Here is a 23,071-nt window from a genome sequence, read left to right on the forward strand (position 1 = left end):
GATGGGGAAACAGTGGAAACAGTGTCAGACTTTATTTTTCGGGGCTCCAAAATCACTGCAGATGGTGACTGCAGCCATGAAATTAAAAGACGCTTACTCCTTGGAAGGAAAGTTATGACTAACCTAGATAGCATATTCAAAAGCAGAGACATTACTTTGCCAACAAAGGTCCATCTAGTCAAGGCTATGGTTTTTCCTGTGGTCATGTATGGATGTGAGAGTTGGACTGTGAAGAAGGCTGAGTGCCGAAGAATTGATGCTTTTGAACTGTGGTGTTGGAGAAGACTCTTGAGAGTCCCTTGGACTGCAAGGAGATCCAACCAGTCCATTCTGAAGGAGATCAGCCCTGGGATTTCTTTAGAAGGAATGATGCTAAAGCTGAAACTCCAGTACTTAGGCCACCTCATACGAAGAGTTGACTCATTGGAAAAGACTCTGATGCTGGGAGGGATTGGGGGTAAGAGGAGAAGGGGACGACAGAGGATGAGATGGCTGGATGGCATCACTGACTCGATGGACGTGAGTCTGTGTGAACTCCGGGAGTTGGTGATGAACAGGGAGGCGTGGCGTGCTGCGATTCATGGGGTCGCAAAGAGTCGGACATGACTGAGCGACTGATCTGATCTGATCTGAGTGTTGGGTAGTTTTTATAAGTCAAATCAGAACTCAGCCCATTAGTAGCTTCAGGAGCTTGACCAAGTTCTTTAACTTTTCTGAGTCTCAACTAGGAAATCATAAAATGGTAAATGCTGTTATTTTATTTATCTGTTACAATAAACATTTCACAGTGTTGGGAGTATAGTTGGTTTACAATGTTGTGTTACTTTCTGTTGTATAGCAAAGTGATTCAGTTATATATATGTGTGTGTGTAATGTTACAAACTAAAGATATATATATATACATATATTTATCTTCTTTTTTAATAGATTCCTCTCCACTATGGTTTATCCATAAACATGATGCCACACACAGAAAGATGGAAAAATGGGACACATGATCCCAGATTCTTTTGGGGATGGGAAAGGAATAAGCCCCTCTCTGTAAAGAGTCAGCCTGCAGTACAGGAGACCAGGGTTTGATCCCTGGGTTGGGAAGATCCCCTGGAGAAGGAAATGGCAAAGCACTCCAGTATCCTTGACTGGAAAATCCCATGGACAGAGGAGCCTGGTGCGCTGCAGTCCATGGGTTGCAAAGAGTCAGATACGACTGAGCAACTTCACTGTATAGTGTGACTGACAATGGTGTTTAATTGTACCAGTGTACCCTCAGGTTCAAGGGGGAGTTAGGTCCACTAGATTGTAGGCTGGCCTGCCAAGCTGCTTGGTGCCCTATGTGGTCTAACAAAGCTTTGGCTTACAAACTGGACACATTACTCTGAAACCACCTGTGATACTGAATGCCTCCTGGGAACTGGCATGGCATATGGGGTGAGGTGGTAAAAATGCAGACATTGCATGGTTGGAGCTCTGAGCTTAGGGGATTTGGTGTGACTACAAGCCTAAGCTGAGGGCTGTGTCCTGCTAAAAACACCTAATAGACTGGTGCTTCCTTTCTGACCGTGATCCCAAAGATGGGCCACATGCAAGTTCCCCAGAGACCAAGACTCCTGAAATTTCTCTCTCATGTTGAACTGAAAGTCATACAAAATAGAGTTGGAAGCGTTAATTTTGGAATCACTGGACAACATTTAAATCATGACACTTTTCTAGTTAGGTGACCCTCAAAAAGTTACTTAAGCTCTCTGAACCTGTTTCATAATCTACAAATGGAGTTAATAGTGCTTATTTCAGCGTTGTTGTGACTTTAAATGAGAAAATATATTGAAAGCAGCTATCATGATGCTCCAGATCCTAAGAGGCTGCTGATGCTGATAGTTTTGATTTTTCCTCCCAGATGAACACAGGCCAGGGTTCTGGCTCAGGGTGGCATACAGTGGCTGAGAACCTGAATGGTTGTTTCCCACAGGCTTGCATGCATGAGGCTAAAAGGCAATCTCTGGGAGTATAAAGAAACCAAAACCAAGTTAACTGTCTCACTGAGCTGGCAGTCTGTGGAGGGATCGGGCCCAAAGGGAGAATCTAGGTGTAAACCAGCGCAAGCAGGAGGGCTCCAAATGGAGGAGGTGGCACACGGCGGAGAACGGACTTAAAGGCTGAGCTGAAGGCTGCAGCATTTTTATAGGGTGCTCACCTCTGCCAGTCTGTGTGGGAAGCAACCCTGAAGGGCATAGACACAAGTCTGGGGCTGAGTTGGAGAGGATGGCAGTAATTTGGGCTCATGATGCTTGTGGCTGGGAGCCGAGGCAAGGCCCACGGAGGGAATCCTTACAGGACGAAATTTGTGCTGATGCTTCTGTGAACCTTGGATCTTCACCCAGTGTTGGGGCTTAGAGGGCTCTGTTGGCTCAGGCGGGTCCTCTTTTATCCTCAAAGCAACCCTAAGTTCAAGGGTTTAACTGTATTTTTATTACACATTGGCCAGAGCATAGTAGCCCCCAAATGATTTTTGTTTGTTTTTTTGACATTGAATCCATTTGCTAGAGTGTCTTAATATTTTTTGGAGAGTGGTTATGTCTTTCTTTTTTTTGAGCTAGACTGGCACATTCATTTATTTCCAGCCAGTGAGACTGTTCCAATTTTTGTTTGGGAAGTAGCCACTTGAGTTTTACTATTCTGTGTGCTTTGGGCCTCATTTGGGAGTTTAAATTATTTTAGAATGGATAGGGACTGTAGGACTGAGAATCCCAAATCACAGGACAATTTGAAGTTCATTGACAAGGATAGTCAGAAAGGTGTGCTTTGCAGAATATTTTACTCTAGTTTCTCTAATGTAATTAGTTTTGAAGGAAAAAAAAAAAAAAAAAAAACAACATTCAACAGAAAGTCAGGAATAGAGGATTAATCTAATACTTCCCAGTGGAGAGAATGAGGCTGGGTTCAGACTTCACTGCATATTCTAAGCACACCTGAAAACAGCAACAGGCTATCTCAAAACCCTCTTTCACTGTCATTTCTTTTAGACACCCAGATAGTAATCTCAGGATAGGATTTGTTTTTTTCAGAAACATTTGGGAAACACCACCACCAAACTGGGATTTCCCAGGTGGTGCCTAGTGATAAAGAAGCCACCTGCCAGTGCAGGAGACACAAGAAATGCAGGTTCGCTCCCTAGGTCGGGAAGATCCCCTGGAGGACATCATGGCAAACCCCTCCAGTATTCTCGCCTGGAGAATCCCATATACAGAGGAGCCTGGTGCGCTTTGATTTATGGGATTGCAAAGAGTCAGACACGATTGAAGTGACTTGGCACACGTGTGCACACGTATACACACCACCAAACTACTTAGAGACAGAACAGGTTGCATAAGCAGTAGCTCTCAGCGTCTCTGTGGCTGGGGGAAGCTGAGAATTAGCTTGAGGTTCCTGCTTTATTTACGAAGTCTGATGTCAGGCTCAGACTTCAGTAGTTGCTGCATGAGGGCTCAGTGGTTGTGGCTCCTGGGTTCTAGAGCACAGCCTCAATATTCGTGGTGTAGCAGCTTAGCTGCTTCGTGGAATGTGGGATCTTCCCAGATCAAGGATCAAACTCATGTCTCCTGCACTAACAGGCAGATTCTTTACCACTGCGCCCCCAGGGAAACCCCTTCATCAAGTTCTTACCTGCTTCACAAGTCAGCGTGTGTGAGTCTTTCTCTACAATCTTATGGCAAGTTTGGCGAGGATGTGTATCTTCATAACCTGTGTGTCCCACAGGCCTAGAATATTACCAGCCACTTTAAAAAAAATCTCTTTTAGTTGTCTGTTATGTCACAGTAATGTTAATAATCTTTTTCTTTAATAGGTGTATTTAACATTTTAGAGTCCTTTTGTTGAATAATGATTTTGGTTTTGATAAAGTTAGTAGCCTCAATTGATGCAAAATTTATACTGAAATCCTGATCAATTTATGCTGAACTTCCACACATGGAGTTTATTGTAAAACAGAAACTTTGTATGCATAGGATGTAGTGTTGATTAAAAATTTTTTTTAATATACAATCATCATAGAATTTGTAGGGCAAGTTCTTGTGATACCTTTTCAATTTCCTTCTATTGTTTCTGATACTACTTCATAGCAGTATCATCTCTATCACCATATGCTTCTAAAACATGTTAGTTCAGCAACAGACTTGTATTATCAGACTTAATATAAAATGTACTACAAGAACTTAAATTTACCGTGCCCACTCAGCATTCCTAATAGATGTTATCTTGAATCTTTTTATTATGTTATAGACCTACGGGACCAGAGAATGAGAAAAGCCCAATTCTCTAGGGCCTATCCCTTGCATGGAATAGCTAACAGTGGGAGATGTTTTGGCTGTTCTCCTTTCTCTCTCCTTGTCCCCCTCCCCCAAGAGTATAAACAATCTATTTTTATGGAAAAATTGAAGTAAGGCAAGGCAATCCAATTTAACTTCAGGTCCATGATTGCAAGTGAAGTGAAGTCACTCAGTCGTGTCCGACTCTTTGTGACCCCACAGACTGTGGCCTACTAGGCTCCTCCACCCATGGGATTTTCCAGGCAAGAATATTGGAGTGGGTTGCCATTTCCATGATTGTAGGGGTCAGATAAATTTAGCGTTGTGTGCCCAGTGTTAAGTGCCTGGCATGTCATAGGTAGTCAGTTAATCTGCTGAATATGTGAACAAATAAGTTTTAATATGCTTATTAACTGTCTATAACAAGAAGAGCTTTATTCCCCTTGATTCAGGAGATGGTGATGGGTAGGGTCACCATTTTTTTGTTCTATCTTTATGAGACCTCAGGGTTTTCTGCTGTATCTTTGTTACTTATGACAATACTAACACTAGTGGTAGACGTAGCCTCCAGCATTTACATAATGCATTTCACTATTTAATAAGTAAAATTTAGTAAGATGTACATATATGCGCTTTCACTTTATTTTGAGAACAACATTGAGTGATCGATGAAACAAGGTCCAACAAATGGTTGACCCTCTTCCTCCCCTACTCCTGCACCACGGCCTTCCTTCCATAAGCAGGGATGACAGACAGAGTTCTTGATTGGTGAGGAGACCAAAAATAGAAAGATGTGCCATAAGCCACACATCAAGTTTATAACAAAGACAAAATTATATGTAGTCTGACAATTTTTCCACTTTAAATTTATTATGGATTTAACTGACTTTATATTTCATTCAATAGTTTCTTTGAGATGTCACAGAAATTCTGTGATGGATGCATATTTAAAATTATTATAAAATCAACATTGAATGAAATAAGGAAGTGGTATTTATAATAGGTAAGAAAATACTATTTTTCAGAGCCAAGCATTATCTTATTTTTATTGGGATTTTGAAAGTATTTATTCATTTCCCTAGATAAAAGACTGTACGTGATTTGGAATACAAAGAATAAGATTTGAAAATGATTTATAAATCTTTTTTTTGTTTTTGTTACTTTTTTGAATCCTTAGGAGTAGGTGAAGATGTTCCTTCTGGACTCTGCTTTTTTTTTACATTGGTTTTTGAAGGATCTGTTTTTCTTTCTTTCTTTCTTTCTTTTTTTCTGTTTTTTGCCCTTTTCAAATAGCCAGAAGTGTTATTAGTATGGTACCATGTTGTGAGGACAAATTGTTAAAAAACAGATAAAGATTTATAATAGTTACTGAAAGATTGTATGAATAACATCTTTTGTACTTATCCATTACCTATTTTGTGGCCTTAATTTCACATTGTAGACTATTTTAAAAATAAAATTTGGACTTTATTCTGAATTTTTTTCTTATTAACAAAGGGAAAAAATACTGTCTAATGAGATTTTTAAAGTTATATCTTATAGGAAAGCCTAAATTTGAGGTAAAAAAGGATTGACCTTATTTTGATTTTTGTCTAAGACTTTACTTGGTTGAAGTATGCTTATGCAAAACTGGAGACCTCAAAAAGTGCTTGAAACTTGATAAAAAACACACACACGCACACAACCTGGATGCTCTATTGGAACATTCTGGAGTGTTTAATGGGTGATTCTAAGGGTGTACGAGACACTTCATCACATGAGATGCTATGTCCAGGGAGAAGAGAGATCTTTCCTGCTTGTGGGGGATGGTGTTTCTATTTCACACAACTCTAGTCTTTTTTGAACTCTGGGATTTGTGTATTTTATATCCAATCTGTCTTTATCCCTCATGGAGAATTGATTTATGTAAACGAGTATCAATTAAGATAACAGCCTTTCATCTATTTTAGACATTTCTTCCAAATGATGAGGACTGTTACCCCTCCAGGTCTAGTATTTGAATATTTGGCATAAATGTTTATCTACAGATAATTTTTATGTTTGGAGTTACTAACTCAAATTTGAAAGATATTTGGTTAGCCAAAGTTGGTATCTGACTTTAGGGGAGATGATGGCTGTTAAGTGATGATACATAGATAGAATAGGAGCAGTACTTCTGCATTATGCCCTTGACTCATATCTGCTGCTGCTGCTGCTAAGTCGCTTCAGTTGTGTCCGACTCTGTGCGACCCCATAGACGGCAGCCCACCAGACTCCCCCGTCTCTGGGATTCTCCAGGCAAGAACACTGGAGTGGGATGCCATTCCCTTCTCCAATGCATAAAAGTGAAAACTGAAAGTGAAGTCGTTCAGTTGTGTCTGACTCTTAGCGACCCAATGGACTGCAGCCTACCAGGCTCCTCCGCCCATGGGATTTTCCAGGCAAGAGTACTGGAGTGGGGTGCCATTGCCTTCTCCATGACTCATATCAGGGAGGGCTAAAAGGAGCAGGTATACAACTGTATTTATAATGGTGTTATTGAAGACATTGTCTATGTATCTCACACAGAGTCCCTTTTATAAAAACATATCAGAGAAATTTTTCTTACACTTTGGTGCCAGGAAAATTTATACAATTATATTTGAAGAGATTCTGTTTTCCCCTTTTCTTTGGTTGCTAGGAAGGATAGAACTAGACTTGTAACGTGTTTAACAATTAATTATATTTTGGGATACATGTGTATACTAACTTTATTTTACTTTTAACATATTTAATCTCCTTTAGATACTCCACTAAACACCGACACATTTGTTGAATGTCTGTTTATGTTAGGCACTGCATATAATGCCTGAGATACAATGATAAGCAAAATCTGACATAACCCCAGCCCCACAGAGCTTAAAAGTCTTTGCGGGGGAGCGGGGCAGAGATAAGCATTAATCAAATAATCATAGGAAGAAATGTAAAAAAGGAAATTGTTACAAGTACAATGAAGGAACATTACATGAGGCTATGAGACTCTATTTTGGTTCTAATTCTTCTTTTCCTGTATGTGTTATATCATTTTTTATGGTAACAGATCCATACATACAGATACACACACATATGTACATGTATACTGTTTCAAGAATACATCTGTGCTTATGTTTTTTTGTGAAAATGCTTCTCCAAAATGATTAAATGTCTATTTTTCCATTATTTGAAAGTATCACAATATATTTACCTAGTACCTTATCATTGGGCACTGCTTGTTAACAGTTATTCACTATTGTAAAAAAATAATATTATTTTAATTTTCTTTTTTTTTTAAACCAAACTTTTCACATAGGCTCTATTTTAGCCAAAAAAAAAAAAAAAATAGAATCCTTTGTAATTAATCAAAGGTAGAAGATCTGACAGAGGTTAGAGCAGGAAGAAGTTTACCATAGTTCAGCTAGCTTTTCTTGTGCCCACAGCTGTCACTCTCTTCACCTGTGTGGGGCAGCATTTTGCCTGTTCCGGGACCTTCAAGTCATGCAGCAGTACTAGCCTTCTGTACTTGGGGCTGCCTTCCATATTGAACACTAATAGTCTGTGTGCTCCCATTCATGGGAGTGTTTAAAAATGATGAGTTCTGTTGGTTCTTAGAGTAAATGCAGCATCAGAAAGATCACATCCCTAAGAGGGGTGAGTAGGGGAGAACAAGGCAATCAGGGTCCAGGAATGATGGTTTCCGAACAGTGTGTCTGCTGTAGCCTTCCCATGTTCTAGAACATCCACCACTCTAGAGTTACTATTGAGGCTGAATAGGCTTGTCAACGAATTGTTTTTCTTTATGAATTCCTTGTTCATATCCTTTGTCAAGTTTTCTATGGATCAGTTTATCATTGTATTATCACTGATTTGTAATGGTTTCTTTGTATCAAAATATTTTCATATATGCTGAAAACATTTAATTCAGTTTGTCTTTACTTTTTAATTGCCTTGTGATATTTTTAGCATAGTGATTAAACACACAGGCTTTGAGACAAATCTTAGAATCAGATTCTGTTCACTGACTTATTACCTGTGTATTTGAGTCAAGTTGCTTAACTTGTTTTAAAGCTTGTATGGATTGTTGTGGTTGTATTTGATTCTTTTTGTCTCTGGAAAGAGTAGATGGAATAAATTGGATAATGTATGTTCATTGTAAAGTATTTAGATAACACAGATATTCTAAAATTTAAAAAATCATTTATAATTCCAAATGCCTCTCTTTGTTTATATTTTCACATATGTATGTTAATGAGCAGTTATGTCTTAATCATGATTCTGGATGTATCTGGTATCAAGTTGTTCTCCTTTAATATATTGCAGATATCTTTCTTGGTTAATATTTATGTCCACTTTATCATTTCTAATATTCCAACTATAGATATGCTATAATTTACCTATTTCATTATTTTTAATTAAATCAATGCCAATTTTAATTATTAAATATGTTCTAGGGAGCCCTTCATGATTATTTCTAATAAGCAGAATTTTATGTCAGAAGATTAATACATCTGTAAGTTTTCAGATATTTCTGTAGCTTCATGCATGATAGGTGTTATCTTTTTTCTTTTCCTTTATTCTCTTTTGCCAGTTTGATATATGAAATATCTTACTTAAATTTGCATTTCTTTTGTTCACTAGCAGCTTAAACCTGTTTCACATATTTGATTGTTTTAATTTCTTTTAAAATAAATCTTCCTGTTAATCTCTTTGCTAATTTTTCAATTGGAATGTTCATTTTTTTTCTTATAGGTTTCAAGGGCTCTTACATATCTCAAGGATGTTAATGTTTTATCATGCAAATTACAGCTATTTACTTGCTTTTTCTTTTAATTTTTATTATTGTTTATTCAAGGAAAATTTTGAGTTTTACAAATAAATAAATCCAGCCATCTTTATTTTCTATCTTTAAAGACTCTGTAAGTAGTCATCAATATTTTCTTCAAGTACTTGGTTTTTTTTTTTTTTTTTTTTGCTTAGAACGAATTTCAGGTTTCTCTCTAAATTTTACATTGAAATATAGACTTATAGATATACTTGACACTTAATAAGCTCCACGAGGGCAGCTCACTGTCTATGTTACTATTTCTTATTACTGACTGTATTCACGGCCCATCACAGGCATATAATACACGTTTATCAAATAAATAATATAACTCTTGAATTGCCTAAACTTTATTTCATTATAAAATGGGTGATAGAAATGTCTTTCCTTAACATTTTTAAAAAGCTGTAAATATATTTTCTGAAACATATTTATAATGTTAGTTTTTCTCTGTCTGGAACGTTCCTCTTTTTCCTTTTCATCATCTGAACTCTCTATCACCTTTAGATGTCAGCTCAAGCATTGTTTCTGTAGGAAAGCCCTTTGTGATAATCTTTTGACAAGGTCACATTCCAAGTTGTAAGTTTTCCTAACATGGTTTTTCTCTGTGGCACTTGTTATTCCTGCCATTTCACAATTGTTTGTAGAGTTATTTAGTTATTTCTTTTCCCCAAACAGGCAGAGACTTTACTCTTTTTTACTCACCATTGTGTCCCACCACCTGGTATCAGATTCTAAGTTTTATTTATTTATTTGTTTTGAATAGACAAATAAATGAACAGCCTGCTACAAAAATTGCATACTGAGTTTTTGCACGTGCATGATCGCCTTGAAGACTTTATTATTGATCTTTCTGTTCTGTTATCAGTCCCATACAGATTTAATAACAGCTTTAAAAAATTTTAATATCTCTTAGGGGATGATGGCTTTCCACATAGCCTCTAAAATAATTCATTTTAGTTTTAAAACTTTCCCAACTAGTCTCACACATTTATTCTTCCAGTTGAATTTTATAATCATTTGTCAGGTTCAGAAAATTCTCATTGTATATTTGTGTTTGTGTTTATATTTTGAGAGAAAGGAATTGTTTTAAATTTATAAATTAACTTGAGGAAAGTGTATTTATAATAAAATATGCAAGGTTCTTATTCAGGAATTTGGTATGTAGCTTTTATTAACTTGAATTTTTTTTTTATTTCCCTCAGTTAATTTTTAAATTTTATTCATCCAGAACCTGAACATTTTATGCTATGATTTTTCTTAGACATTTTTGTTCAGGAAAGATTTAACATGGCAGGCTTGAGTTTGATATCTTTTAAAGGGTTTGTTTCAGGCTTAGACCTTGACTGGCATCTGGAAAGTTCTGAAACGTTTTTGGGTTTTGAAATGTTCCGTGTCCCTGCGGTGCTAAGTGGTAAGGTTATTTGGTTTGTCAGAGGTACTGAATTTCATTGTGCTAGGCTGCCTAAACTTCTTTTAAAGAAACAATCCATGTGGTTCGTGATGAGCACCTGCTTTCCTTCAGGGAATTTTTAGTGATTGTGGTTGACTTTGCTGGCATTCAGTTCCTGTGGGACCAGCCCCCCCAAATTCTTGAACTATGAAACTTGAGGAATTTTGCCAGGTAAAAACACTACACACATTACTGCATTTTACTGGTGGACAACACTGGAATCTTACAGGTGAATTTCTTCAGATACCATCTGGTATGTCTTTTTCTCTGATTAGTTTCATTAGTTTTGAGTTTATTCTCTTGGCTTTTCCTAGTAGTCTGAATAGTATCACTTCCAAATGATAATTTTATGTATTTTTTTTTATAATATTTATCTTTCATGTTTATTATTTTTGTCATATTGATCAGATCTAGACAAGTGTTGAGTAGTACAGTTGACTTCAGGAACCTTTAGTGATTGAGACAGCATTTTGCATATGTTTTCAATTCTCTTAGTGTAATATTCTTTATTGTGTTATGAATGCATCCCTTAACATCTAGTTTAGCATCTGGTTCACATAGAGTTTCATAAGAAGCTCATGATACATTTTATTAAAGCCTTTTTTGGACATCCATTGAGATGGTCCATTGCCTTTTCAGGTCTTTATTAATCAGAGAAGTTGTTTTATACATATATGTTATATATATATATTTAAAAATTTAGAAAACATAGAAATTTATTGCCTTTGATAATTTAATTGCATAAATTATTAAGTAAATTGATTTACTTAAATGTATTAAATTATAAATAAATCCTTTATTAATTAAAGTAATAGAGGTTAATAGAACGATGCATGATGCAATATGTCATGTGATGTCAGAAAATAAAATAATTTGGTAGAATAATACATAGAATAAGTAAGATTGTATAAGTAAGATTGTTCAGCATTTTCTTATAGGACATTTACAGTATAATTTATGCCTGGCATTTGTTTATCAAAATGTATATTCTCTGAATTTCAGCAATATTGCCACATGTAGCTCAGTTTGTATATATTTTTACTTTTCCATGTATTTTTGGTACACAGAAATGCCTGCTACATTCAGACAAGTATTTTTCAAAGTATTAACTTATACTTCCAGCTCTCTTGCTCAACTTTTAATACAGTATGATAAAATAATCTATTTTGTGTTTTACATAACTGTCACAGTGCCTATACTGGTGATTTTTTTTTTTTTTTTCATTTGGAGAGGGTACCCAGATGCTAACTGAATACTTGATTTGGAAATACTGACAAGGCATGAGAGAGAATGATGTCATAAGATGATTCTCATCTTCCTCTCTAATTACTCAGGATCATTGTAGATTATTTAATCCAATATTTACTTCCTATGTTCTAAAACTAAATTACTAAAAGGTAATAGTTTATAGTTAAAATTGAGGAAAATATTAAGTTTAAATATATAAAATTTTAAAGTAATAGCTGGCTGTATTACTAATTCTATTAGTAATAGCTGGCTATATTACTAATATATTACTACTTCTGCTTCATTGACTACACCAAAGCCTTTGGCTGTGTGGATCACAACAAACTGTGGAAAATTCTTCAAGAGATGGGAATACCAGACCACCCTACTTGCCTCCTGAGAAATCTGTATGCAGGTCAAGAAGCAACTGTTGGAACTGGACATGGAACAACAGACTGGTTTCTAATTGGGAAAGGAGTACGTCAAGGCTGTATATTGTCACCCTGCTTATTTAACGTCTATGCAGAGTATGTCATACGAAATGCCTGGCTGGATGAAGCACAAGCTGGAATCAAGATTGCCGGGAGAAATATCAATAACCTCAGATATGCAGATGACACCACCCTAATGGCAGAAGGTGAAGAGGAACTAAAGAGCCTCTTGATGAAAGTGAAAAAGGAGAGTGAAAAAGCTGCTTAAAACTCACCATTCAAAAAATTAAGATCATGGCATCTGGTCCCATCACTTCATGGCAAATAGGTGGGGAAACAATGGAAACAGTGACAGACTTTATTTTTTGGGGCTCCAAAATCATTGCAGATGGTGACTGCAGCCATGAAATTAAAAGACGCTTCCTCCTTGGAAGGAAAGTTATGACCAACGTAGACAGCCTATCAAAAAGCAGAGACATTCCTTTGCCAACAAAGGTCTGTCTAGTCAAAGATGTGGTTTTTCCAGTAGTTATGTATGGAAGTGGAAGTTGGACCATAAAGAAAGCTGAGTGCTGAAAAATTGATGCTTTTGAACTGTGTTGTTAGAGAAGACTCTTGAGAGTCCCTTGGACTGCAAGGAGATCCAACCAGTCCATCCTAAAGGAAATCAGTCCTGAATATTCTTTGGAAGTACTGATGCTGAAGTTGAAGCCCTAGTACTTTGGCCCCTGATGGGAAGAACTGACTCATTGGAAAAGACCCCGATACTGGGAAAGATTGAAGGCAGGAGGAGAAGGGGACAACAGAGGATGAGATGGATGGCATCACCGACTCAATGGACATGAGTTTGAGCAAGCTCTGGGAGTTGGTAATGGATAGGAAGCCTGGCATGAGGTAGTCCATGAGGTCACGAAGTATTGGACATGACTGAGTGACTGAACCAAACTGATATTACTAAATCCACTGTCATACTTTTCTACTGAAATATATTTGTATCTATGAACTGAATTGTAGTTGTTATAAAAAGATTAAATGTTTTCTCACAAAGGAGAGGTTGTAGGTGAATAAACATAAATTATAGCATTTAAGTGAAATTTGGTTAAGCATTATGTTTTTCTTCAGCTTTATTTTATATGGGAGATAAAATTTTTTGGCATAGTAAAAATGTCTTTATATCTACTGTACTCTGTCCAAATTTCCATCTGACAATGCGGCAAAGGCAGCCTTCTGAAAAGTAAATTAAATGCTATAGGAAAAGCATATTTTTCTGATTTCCTTCAACCATAAATGCCTGGCAGTTCATTTTCCTAGTCGAATGTTTGGTAACTGTAAAGGTGAGACAAGTTAAAAAGGAGAAGTCAATTCCCCTGCTTTCAAGCACCACATAGGCCAGCAGGAAGATGGACTTGCAGACAAGCAATTTTTATGCTAAGTGATGATTTCTTTTAGGGGTTGCACAAAATTAGTGAAAAGCCTCGGTGGTTCATATTAAGTCGGCTTATGGGTGTCAAGGAAAATATTATGGAGGCTGACAAATTTGAACTTTAGTATTGTTTCTATCCCCTCCTTTGATAATTGGGCCCAGTAATCCTATCTGCCACCTCAGATATGCAGATGATACCACGTTAATGTCAGAAAATGAAGAGGAACTAAAGAGCCTCCTGAGGAGGGTGAAAGAAGAGAGTGAAAAAGCTGGTTTGAAACTCACCATTTAAAAAACTAAAGCCATGACATCCATTCCCATCACTTCATGGGAGATAGATGGGGAGACAGTGGAAACAGTGACAGACTTTATTTTTTTGGGCTCCAAAATCACTGCAGATGGTGACTTCAGCCATGAAATTAAAAGACACTTGTTCCTTGGAAGGGAAACCATGACAATCCTAGATAACGTATTAAAAAGCAGAGACATGAGTTTGTGAGAAAGCTATGGTTTTTCCAGTAGTCACGTACAGATGTGAGAGTTGGACCTAAAAAAGACTGAGCACTGAAGAATTGATGCTTTGAATTCTGGTGCTGGAGAAGGCTCTTGAGAATCTCCTGGACTGCAAGTCCGTGTCTCTCGGACCTAGAAACCCGTCAATTCTAGAGGAAATTAACCCTGAATGTTCACTGGAAGGACCGATGCTGAAGCTGAAGTTCCAATACTTTGGCCACCTAATGCAAAGAGCCAAATCATTGGCAAAGACTCTGATGCTTGGAAAGATTGAAGGCAAAAGGAGAAGGGGGTGGCAGAGGATGAGATGCTTGGATAGCATCACTGACTCAATGGACATAAATTTGAGCAAACTCTGGGAGATAGTGAGGACAGAGGAGCCTGATATGCTGCAATCCATGGAGGCACACAGAGCTGGACACAATTCAGCAACTGAACAAGAACAGCAGTCCTATCTAATGTTACTTTCTAGTGTCTCTGTATTAGATTTCTTCATAGAAACAAAACAAATGGGGTGTGTGTGTGTGTGTGTGTGTGTGTATGTATGTATGTATGTGTGTGTGCGTGTATTATATGTCATAAGGAATTCGCTTATGCATGTAGGGAGGTTGGCAAGCCCCAAGATTTCTAGGGTAAGTCAGCAAGCTGGAGACTCAGGAGAGCCAAAGATGTATTGTCCAGTATGACTTCAAAAGCCGCCAGCAGAGCTGATGGCATGGGTCTTTCCTATGACCTGAAGACTTGAGACCCAGACAAAGCCATTGTTTAAGCTTGAGTCTGAAGGCAAAAGTGTCTGTGTCCCAGTTCAAAGGTAGTCAGGCAGAAATAATTCTCACTTGCGGGAGGGTCAGCCTTTCTATTTTATTTGGGCCTTTAACTGATTGGATGAGGCCCACTTTCACTAGGGAGGGCAATTGCTTTACTCAGTCTCAGACTTAAGTGTTAATTTTGTCCAAAAATATCTTCACCCAGGATGATGTTTGACCAAAAATTTGGGCAACCATGGACCAGTCAGCTTGAGACATAATATTAACTATTACAATGTCACAGATGGTGTATCTGCCGTTGTTCTATGAACACTTGATATTCGTTGTTGAGCTTTCAACCTTGTTTTCTCCCCAAAATTATGCCATTTTCTCCCTTTCCTTTATCCATGAAACACTATTGATTTTCTCTTATTGTTTAGCCACTAATTGATTTCCGCTTTTTATTTTTTTGATCCTTAATTATAAGTTTTGTTATTTCATGGATATGAGTTTTTGCTTCTCTAACTCAGTGGATATCTTTCTGAGGGTATGACAACTATACTTTTACTTTTTTTAGTTCTTCCCTTTAAGTAGCAGAATACTTAATATATAGATAGGAATATTTGTTAATTTATTCAATGCTGTAAGCTTAATACATATAGATAGGAAACATTGAGCTAAGTCTTGGTAATATAGACATAAATAGCATTGAACAGGTTTCTGATTGTTGGAAGCAGATAATTAGCGGTTCGAATACAAGGTAATATTGTACTAGAAAACCAAAAAAGTACTTTGAGAATCCAGATGATACTGATAATCACTATCTTAATCATGTGGACCCAAAGAAAATATTCAAAGGAGTCTCGTTTTTTAAAATCGGGTCCTAAGTTAGTAACCAGGTAAATTAGCAGTTATAAGTTAGGGGAAACATTTAGAGTGAATGGATTATAAAATCCAGGATTATAGACAAGAATATGACTGAGAAATTGGATAAGATCTGCATGTTTATAGTGTATGGCTTGTTCCAGATGTTCAAGCTGGTTTTAGAAAAGGCAGAGGAACCAGAAATCAAATTGCCAACATCTGCTGGATCATCAAAAAAGCAAGAGAGTTCCAGAAAAACATCTATTTCTGTTTATTGACTATGACAAAGCCTTTGACTGTGTGGATCACAATAAACTGTGGAAAATTCTGAAAGCGATGGGAATACCAGACCACCTGACCTGCCTCTTGAGAAACCTATATGCAGGTCAGGAAGCAACAGTTAGAACTGGACATGGCACAACAGACTGGTTCCAAATAGGAAATATTTGGACATATTAGGACAATATACAAGCTGTATATTGTCACCCTGCTTATTTAACTTATATGCAGAGTACACCATGAGAAACTCTGGGCTGGAAGAAGCACAAGGTGGAATCAAGATTGCTGGGAGAAATATCAATCACCTCAGATATGCAGATGACACCACCCTTATGGCAGAAAGTGAAGAGGAACTAAAAAGCCTCTTGATGAAAGTGAAAGACGAGAATGAAAAAGTTGGTTTAAAGCTTAACATTCAGAAAACGAAGATCATGGCATCTGGTCCCATCACTTCATGGGAAATAGATGGGGAAACAGTGGAAGCAGTGTCAGACTTTATTTTTTTGGGCTCCAAAATCACTGCAGATGGTGATTGCAGCCATGAAATTAAAAGACTCTTACTCCTTGGAAGGAAAGTTATGACCAGCCTAGATAGCATATTCAAAAGCAGAGACATTACTTTGCCAACAAAGGTCCGTCTAGTCAAGGCTATGGTTTTTCCAGTGGTCATGTATGGATGCAAGAGTTGGACTGTGAAGAAAGCTGAGCGCTGCAGAATTAATGCTTTTGAAATGTGGTGTTGGAGAAGACTCTTTAGAGTCCCTTGGACTGCAAGGAGATCAGCCCTGGGTGTTCTTTGGAAGGAATGATGCTAAAGCTGAAACTCCAGTACTTTGGCCACCTCATGTGAAGAGTTGACTCATTGGAAAAGACTCTGATGCTGGAAGGGATTGGGGGCAGGAGGAAAAGGGGATGACAGAGGATGAGATGGCTGGATGGCATCACCAACTCGATGGACATGAGTTTGAGTGAACTCTGGGAGTTGGTGATGGACAGGGAGGCCTGGCGTGCTGCGATTCATGGGGTTGCAGAGAGTTGGACACGACTGAGTGACTGAACTGAACTGAACTGTGAGTGTTTGGGAAAGAAGGGGCAGGTGAGTGGTAGCTAACGCTAGAGCTTAAAAACTCTTCATGCCATTGTTAGAAGATTTATCTTTATCCCCATCGGCATTAGGAATCAGCAGATGTATTCAAAGGAGGGAGTGACATATCATATTTTCATTCTTAAAAGTGATTCTGGAAATAGTAGGAAAGATGGCCTTAAATAGAGAAAGTAGGAGATGGAATAATTAAGAAGGTCATTGTCACAATTTAGTTGGGAGATACTGAGGATTTGAATTAGGAAGTGAGAAGAGAGAATGGAACCTGCATTTTAGAGGAAGTATTTTTAAAGTTGAATCAGTCGAAGTTGGTCAGGGTGTCAGGGAAGAGGGAATTGGAGCAGAGGAGAGGTTAAGAGAAAATGAAAATGTAGAGAATGTCAGGGAAAGGGAAAAATTCATTATGCCTCTTTGAGTTTCTCTCCTGAAAGGAGTGAATGGTAATAGACTGAAATCAGAATTTGATTGGGATCAGGTGTGTTATATCAGGATTTCATACTTAGCAGCTCCATTGCTGTTATCTATTAAAGATCAGCCCTCCAAACAAGGCTTTGTATTTTTTTTTTTAAAAGAGTCAGGTATGTTAGGAAAGGTGTGGGGTTGAGTTTTGTGTGTGCTGCATTGGAGATGCCTGAGGTTGAAATGCAGATCTGCAGGATGGAGAGGATTGCCCAGGCTAGGCGAGGTGTATGGTCCTCAACTTGGCTACCACATGGAGCCAGAGGACAAGATGACAGTCAGAGAAGATCATGAAAGGTTATAGGAGCCACAAGAGCATCAGTATGCCTTTCTCTATAAATATTTGATTAACTGATTAAACAAGGGAAGCCTACTTGTATTAATAGTAGGCCCTAAAGAAAGATGAGTGCCGAAGAAGTGATGTTTTTGACCTGTGGTGTTGGAGAAGACTCTTGAGAGTCCCTTGGACTGCAAGGAGATCCAACCAGTCCATCCTAAAGGAGATCAGTCCTGGGTGTTCATTGGAAGGACTGATGCTAAAGCTGAAACTCCAATACTTTGGCCACCTCATGTAAAGAGTTGACTCATTGGAAAAGACTCTGATGCTGGGAGGGATTGGGGGCAGGAGGAGAAGGGGACGACAGAGGATGAGATGGCTAGATGGCATCACCGATTCGATGGACATGAGTTTGAGTGAACTCCAGGAGTTGGTGATGGACAGGGAGGCCTTGCGTACTGTGATTCATGGGATCGCAAAGAGTCAGACACGACTGAGCAACTGAACTGAACTGAACTGAAATGAAGCAAAAGAAATGGAATCTATGAGATTCCACCCAAGTTCTCATAAGTAAACTGTAGTATATCAAAGCAAGTTACTTAAATGGAATCCTTTTTCTCTAGCTGTATGACCAGGCAAGTGAGCTGACCTATTACAAGTCCAGTTCTCATCTGCAGTCAGCGCAACCCCATACTTGGGCTTGCTCTGTCCACTTTTGCTGCACTGCAAGGAATTCTCTACATAGTAGTCATAGAGATTTTGAGGGGTCAACTAAATGTGATGTCTGGAGATGGAAATGGCAACCCACTCCAGTATTCTTGCCTGAAGAATCCCATGGGCAGAGGAGCCTGGTGAGCTACAGTTCATAAGGTCACAAAGAGTCAGACACGACTGAAGCAACTTAGTGAAAATGTGGCGTCAATCCCTGTTGAAGACATCAACTCTTTCCTTGGCCCTGCCAGCCACTCTTGCTCACTCCTACATCCCCCCCTTTTCACCCACTGGTCTCCAGCTCAGGGACTCTTCTTTCTATTCCTGCTTCAGGGCCTGTCTACATGTAGGTGCTTTTAAGTGTGAAGTGAATGAATCACTCTACTTCATAGGTTTATTGTGAGAAGTAAATGTGAAAAAAATATATGAAGAGTCAATTACTGTGCCTGGTACATTAGAGGTGTAAGGCAATGGCACCCCACTCCAGTACTCTTGCCTGGAAAATCCCATGGATGGAGGAGCCTGGTGGGCTGCAGTCCATGTGGTCGCTAAGAGTCAGACACGACTGAGTGACTTCACTTTCACTTTTCACTTTCATGCATTGGAGAAGGAAATGGCAACCCACTCCAGTGTTCTTGCCTGGAGAATCCCAGGGATGGGGGAGCCTGGCGGGCTGCCGTCTATGGGGTCACACAGAGTTGGACACGACTGAAGTGACTTAGCAGCAGCGGCAGCAATACATTCTACTTTTGATCATTTCTGTCCTTGTGTTATCACATCTATAAACCTGATGTTTCTTTATCCTCTTCTGCTTCAGCCTACCTTTCCAGCTTTCCCATTCAGCTAAGTTACTGTCTTTGGTTTCTGCATCCCCATGTGTATTGACATCTCTCTTATCTTTAGTTGGTGTTTGATATGACTTCATCTAATTCCCTGGACTTTTTGCATACGTATCCTTTCCTGAGTAACCCTATTTCTTAATGTGCTTAAATCATTACATATGGATTCCTGGTCCCAAGGACACTGAACATACAACCGTCCTGCAGTGAAATTCCTAGGAGAATGGGGACCCTCTAGAGATTCAGTCCCAAGGCTCATAAAAGCATTGTCCTGATTACATCATTATTATGTGGAATTAGAATCAGCAATTTATAAATTAGAGCCAAGACTCACTGAACACTAGCTCTGGGCTAGGCAACGTCCTAAGCACTTCACGTAAGTTGCCTTCCTTTCCGAGTTTGATTTTATTAGTATTCCTGCTTTGTACTGTTAACTTGCCCAAGGTCACCCTGTTAGTGATTTGCATGTTAGGATGTAAGCCCAGGTGGTCTGATTTCAGATTCCTGCTCTCAACCATGCTTTTATATTCTGTAGTGCCTCAGTAGCAGGGTCATAGAGTTAACTTTTATTCTTTAGTGTTTGATTTAAAAATTTTAAAATAATATGCAGTTAAGTTAAAAACTAGCCCCAAATTTCCAACCGTTCTTTCTACCATTCTACCATACATCTTCAAGTCTCGCTTAACTTACAGCAACTACTGTCAACAATATTTTCTATTTTTTTTCTTTATGTAAGATTTTTCTTTTTAACCTTTCAGTGTAATCTTGCTCTCAGCTTTTATCTTCTGAAAAGTCAGCTTATTCCTAGTTAGTTGGTGAAAATGTTAAATGCAAATGGTAAACACACACACACACAACACACACATATGACTTGGGCTGACCCTAAGAGAAAGATGTTCTAGGTAGACTTCTAAAATTAATTAAATTCTTAGCTATTTTGTATCTATTTACTTGAGTTCCTGCCTGAAGGAGACCTACTTGTATTCTGAAACTCCAGGCTGATGAATTCTTCAAGTTTGCCAGACCGAAGTTGCTGTTTGAGAGTTCTTCTATCACTGCGTCACCTTGGTGCTCAGAGAGAGGTGGACAATGGGCCTCCCTGGCTGAGGAAACGGGTTTCCACGCTCATATCAATGCCTGGCTGTATGGACTCAAGAAACAATGTGAAAAGAATTTTGTTTCTAGATCATTCTCTTTTCTTCAATGTTTCCCTTCCTGAAGAAACACTCTGTAATTTTTAATCAGCAACACAAAAATGCCTCCATGGAAATGGCCGTCCTTTGCAGCACGCAGTGGAACACTTTCCTAAAAAGTGAGGTCGCCAGAAGCACAGAGCAGAGAAATCCCAGATGGCACTAATATTTGATTTCATTTTTAGCACGGTTATATTCAGCAGATGGATTGCAAGGCTGACCTTGCTCACACTTCTGCATCACTGCCTGCTACTCCAATTGCCTTTGTGAATGTTTTTTCGTAAGGCTTCTCCTGGTACCTCAGAGATTGATGCCTGGTTGCCCGCCTGTGTTATGCTTCATTATGCCAAGGCTGTGTGTGCTTGAGAGTCGCTGTGTTCTATAAAAGGGGAAATCCTGGCTCATCTCAAACTTTTCCTACAGTCTCGCAGATCATGTAACATCTCAGCCTCATCTTAGCTTTCTAGGGGTCCCTCTGATCTGTATTCATTTTTAATTTATCCTTTCATAATTTTTCTGCTTTCTTTGGTAACATGGACAAATTAAGAATAATATAAAAAGTCCTCTGGAAATGACTAAACTTAACAGTTTCCCATATACTTATTAACACAAAAATCTAATTATATGAAGGTGAATACTGTTGAATTCCTCCTTGCACTACAATTTTGGTGGCTAAGAGCACAGACCTGGGTTGGAGTTCCCAGCTCTGCCTTTTCCTTTAGTGTAAACTTTTTTTGGGGCTTCCCATGGGATGCTAGTGGTTAAGAACCTGCCTGCCGGTGCAGGAGACATACAAGACATGAATTCAGTCCTTGGGTTGGAAAGATTCCCTGGAGGAGGGCACGACAACCCACTCCAGTATTCTTGCCTGGAGAATCCTATGGACAGAGGAGCTTGGCAGGCTACAGTCCATGGGGTTGCAAAGAGCCAAACACAACTGAAACGACTTCGGATGCACGCACGCAAGCCTCTATTTCCCTGTTTGTAAACTAGTGAATTGATTAGTGCCACACAGTTAGGATTGGTGTGAAGGTTAAGTGAGGTGTAATGAGCACATTGTGTCTTATCACAGTATCGGCACAGAGTAAATGCACAGTGAATGTCATTTTGCAGTACGCTTAGTATTTTTTTTTTTTGCATATGTGTATAATATACAGAGAATATAAATGATAAAGTAATTTTGTTTACCTTTTATTTAGATTGCCAGAACTCTGGGTTGTTTTTAAGGAAGACATTTTTAATGATCAGACTGATGCTTTGTTTGAACTCTTTTGGGAAATTTGTATTCACTTTTATAGATCATTACATAATCCACATACCTATTTCGACAGGAACTCTGTGGAAATGCAGCACCCCTTCCCCTCCCTCCTGCCCCCTGCAGCTAGTTTCTATTTTGGTGATGTGGCTAGAGAAAAAAGAAATCATCACACGGCGTGAATATCCCTCAGGCTTTGTGTTTTTCCTGGCAGGTTGACCTACGTGGCCAGTCTGTAAAGTTCCCTGGGAACATGCAATTCTGAGCCGGATTCGGTTGCTTCAGTCTATATGTTGCTGGTTCTCACACAGTCAGATTTTGGTACCTATTTTAATGCAAAGCATTTGGCTTAAAAACATTGTGTATTTAATAGCCTGTTTGTCTGAATCACCTCTCTACCCAGTGTAAAATTGATGAACTTAGACTGATGCTGTGTTGTGAAGCTTTCTTGAGGATGTTACCTCTTTCCTTTTGTCTAGATCCAACATAAGACCAGACTATGCAGACTCCAACTTCCACGAGTTCAAGATGCACACCTTCACCCGGGTTACATCCTGCAGAGTCTGCCAGATGCTCCTGAGGTCAGTTGGCGTGGTCTTGGTTTTCAGTTTAAAGGAACTGGTGTAACTGCCAAATGTTTCGGCTTCCCTAGGGTCCCAGTCAGAATGTTTTCTAATGGGTATATGCCTTACCAGTTTGGATCCATCAGATCTTTCCTTGGCCTTGTGCCTGGACCGTTCCTTCAGAACCCAGGAAGGTTCTCTCCATTGGCTTGAAGGGGACCCTGCATAGTGCTGTGTTCTCTTGTTCTGCTTCCTGGCGCTAATGGTTTTCTAGAGGCAGAATTTTGCACCTTTTAACCTATCACTCTCTGATTTTCCCTTGCAGGGGAACATTTTTTCAAGGTTATTTGTGTGTTAAGTGTGGTGCCAGAGCACACAAAGAATGTTTGGGAAGAGTAGACAATTGCAGCAGAGTTAATTCCGCTGGTAAGTCATGTTTATTGCTGTGATTGGGCTTTTAATGAGAACATAAAACTTGCTCAACATAATTAAGGCCTAATTTACTCTAAATATGTGTTTATTATAACATATCGGCTTTTGACACTATTGTTTATGAGCACAATTAGAAAATGGTTTGAAATTCTTGTGACTTTTATACCTAGCTGAGCGACGGAGGGCT

General features: G+C 38.7%; 1 protein-coding gene across 2 annotated transcripts in view; it reads left to right on the forward strand.

The window, feature by feature from the left end:
- The window catches only part of VAV3 (vav guanine nucleotide exchange factor 3), a 433,329-nt gene that overhangs the window by 250,858 nt on the left and 159,400 nt on the right, over positions 1-23,071 (forward strand). For both annotated transcript variants that reach the window (XM_027536347.1, XM_027536346.1), the window contains exons 16-17: positions 22,369-22,470; positions 22,778-22,878. In XM_027536347.1, the coding sequence (XP_027392148.1) occupies positions 22,369-22,470; positions 22,778-22,878 (203 nt within the window). The remainder of the gene's footprint in view (positions 1-22,368; positions 22,471-22,777; positions 22,879-23,071) is intronic.

Source organism: Bos indicus x Bos taurus, chromosome 3 (assembly GCF_003369695.1).
Source record: "Bos indicus x Bos taurus breed Angus x Brahman F1 hybrid chromosome 3, Bos_hybrid_MaternalHap_v2.0, whole genome shotgun sequence".
NCBI classification, from domain to species: Eukaryota; Metazoa; Chordata; class Mammalia; order Artiodactyla; family Bovidae; genus Bos; species Bos indicus x Bos taurus.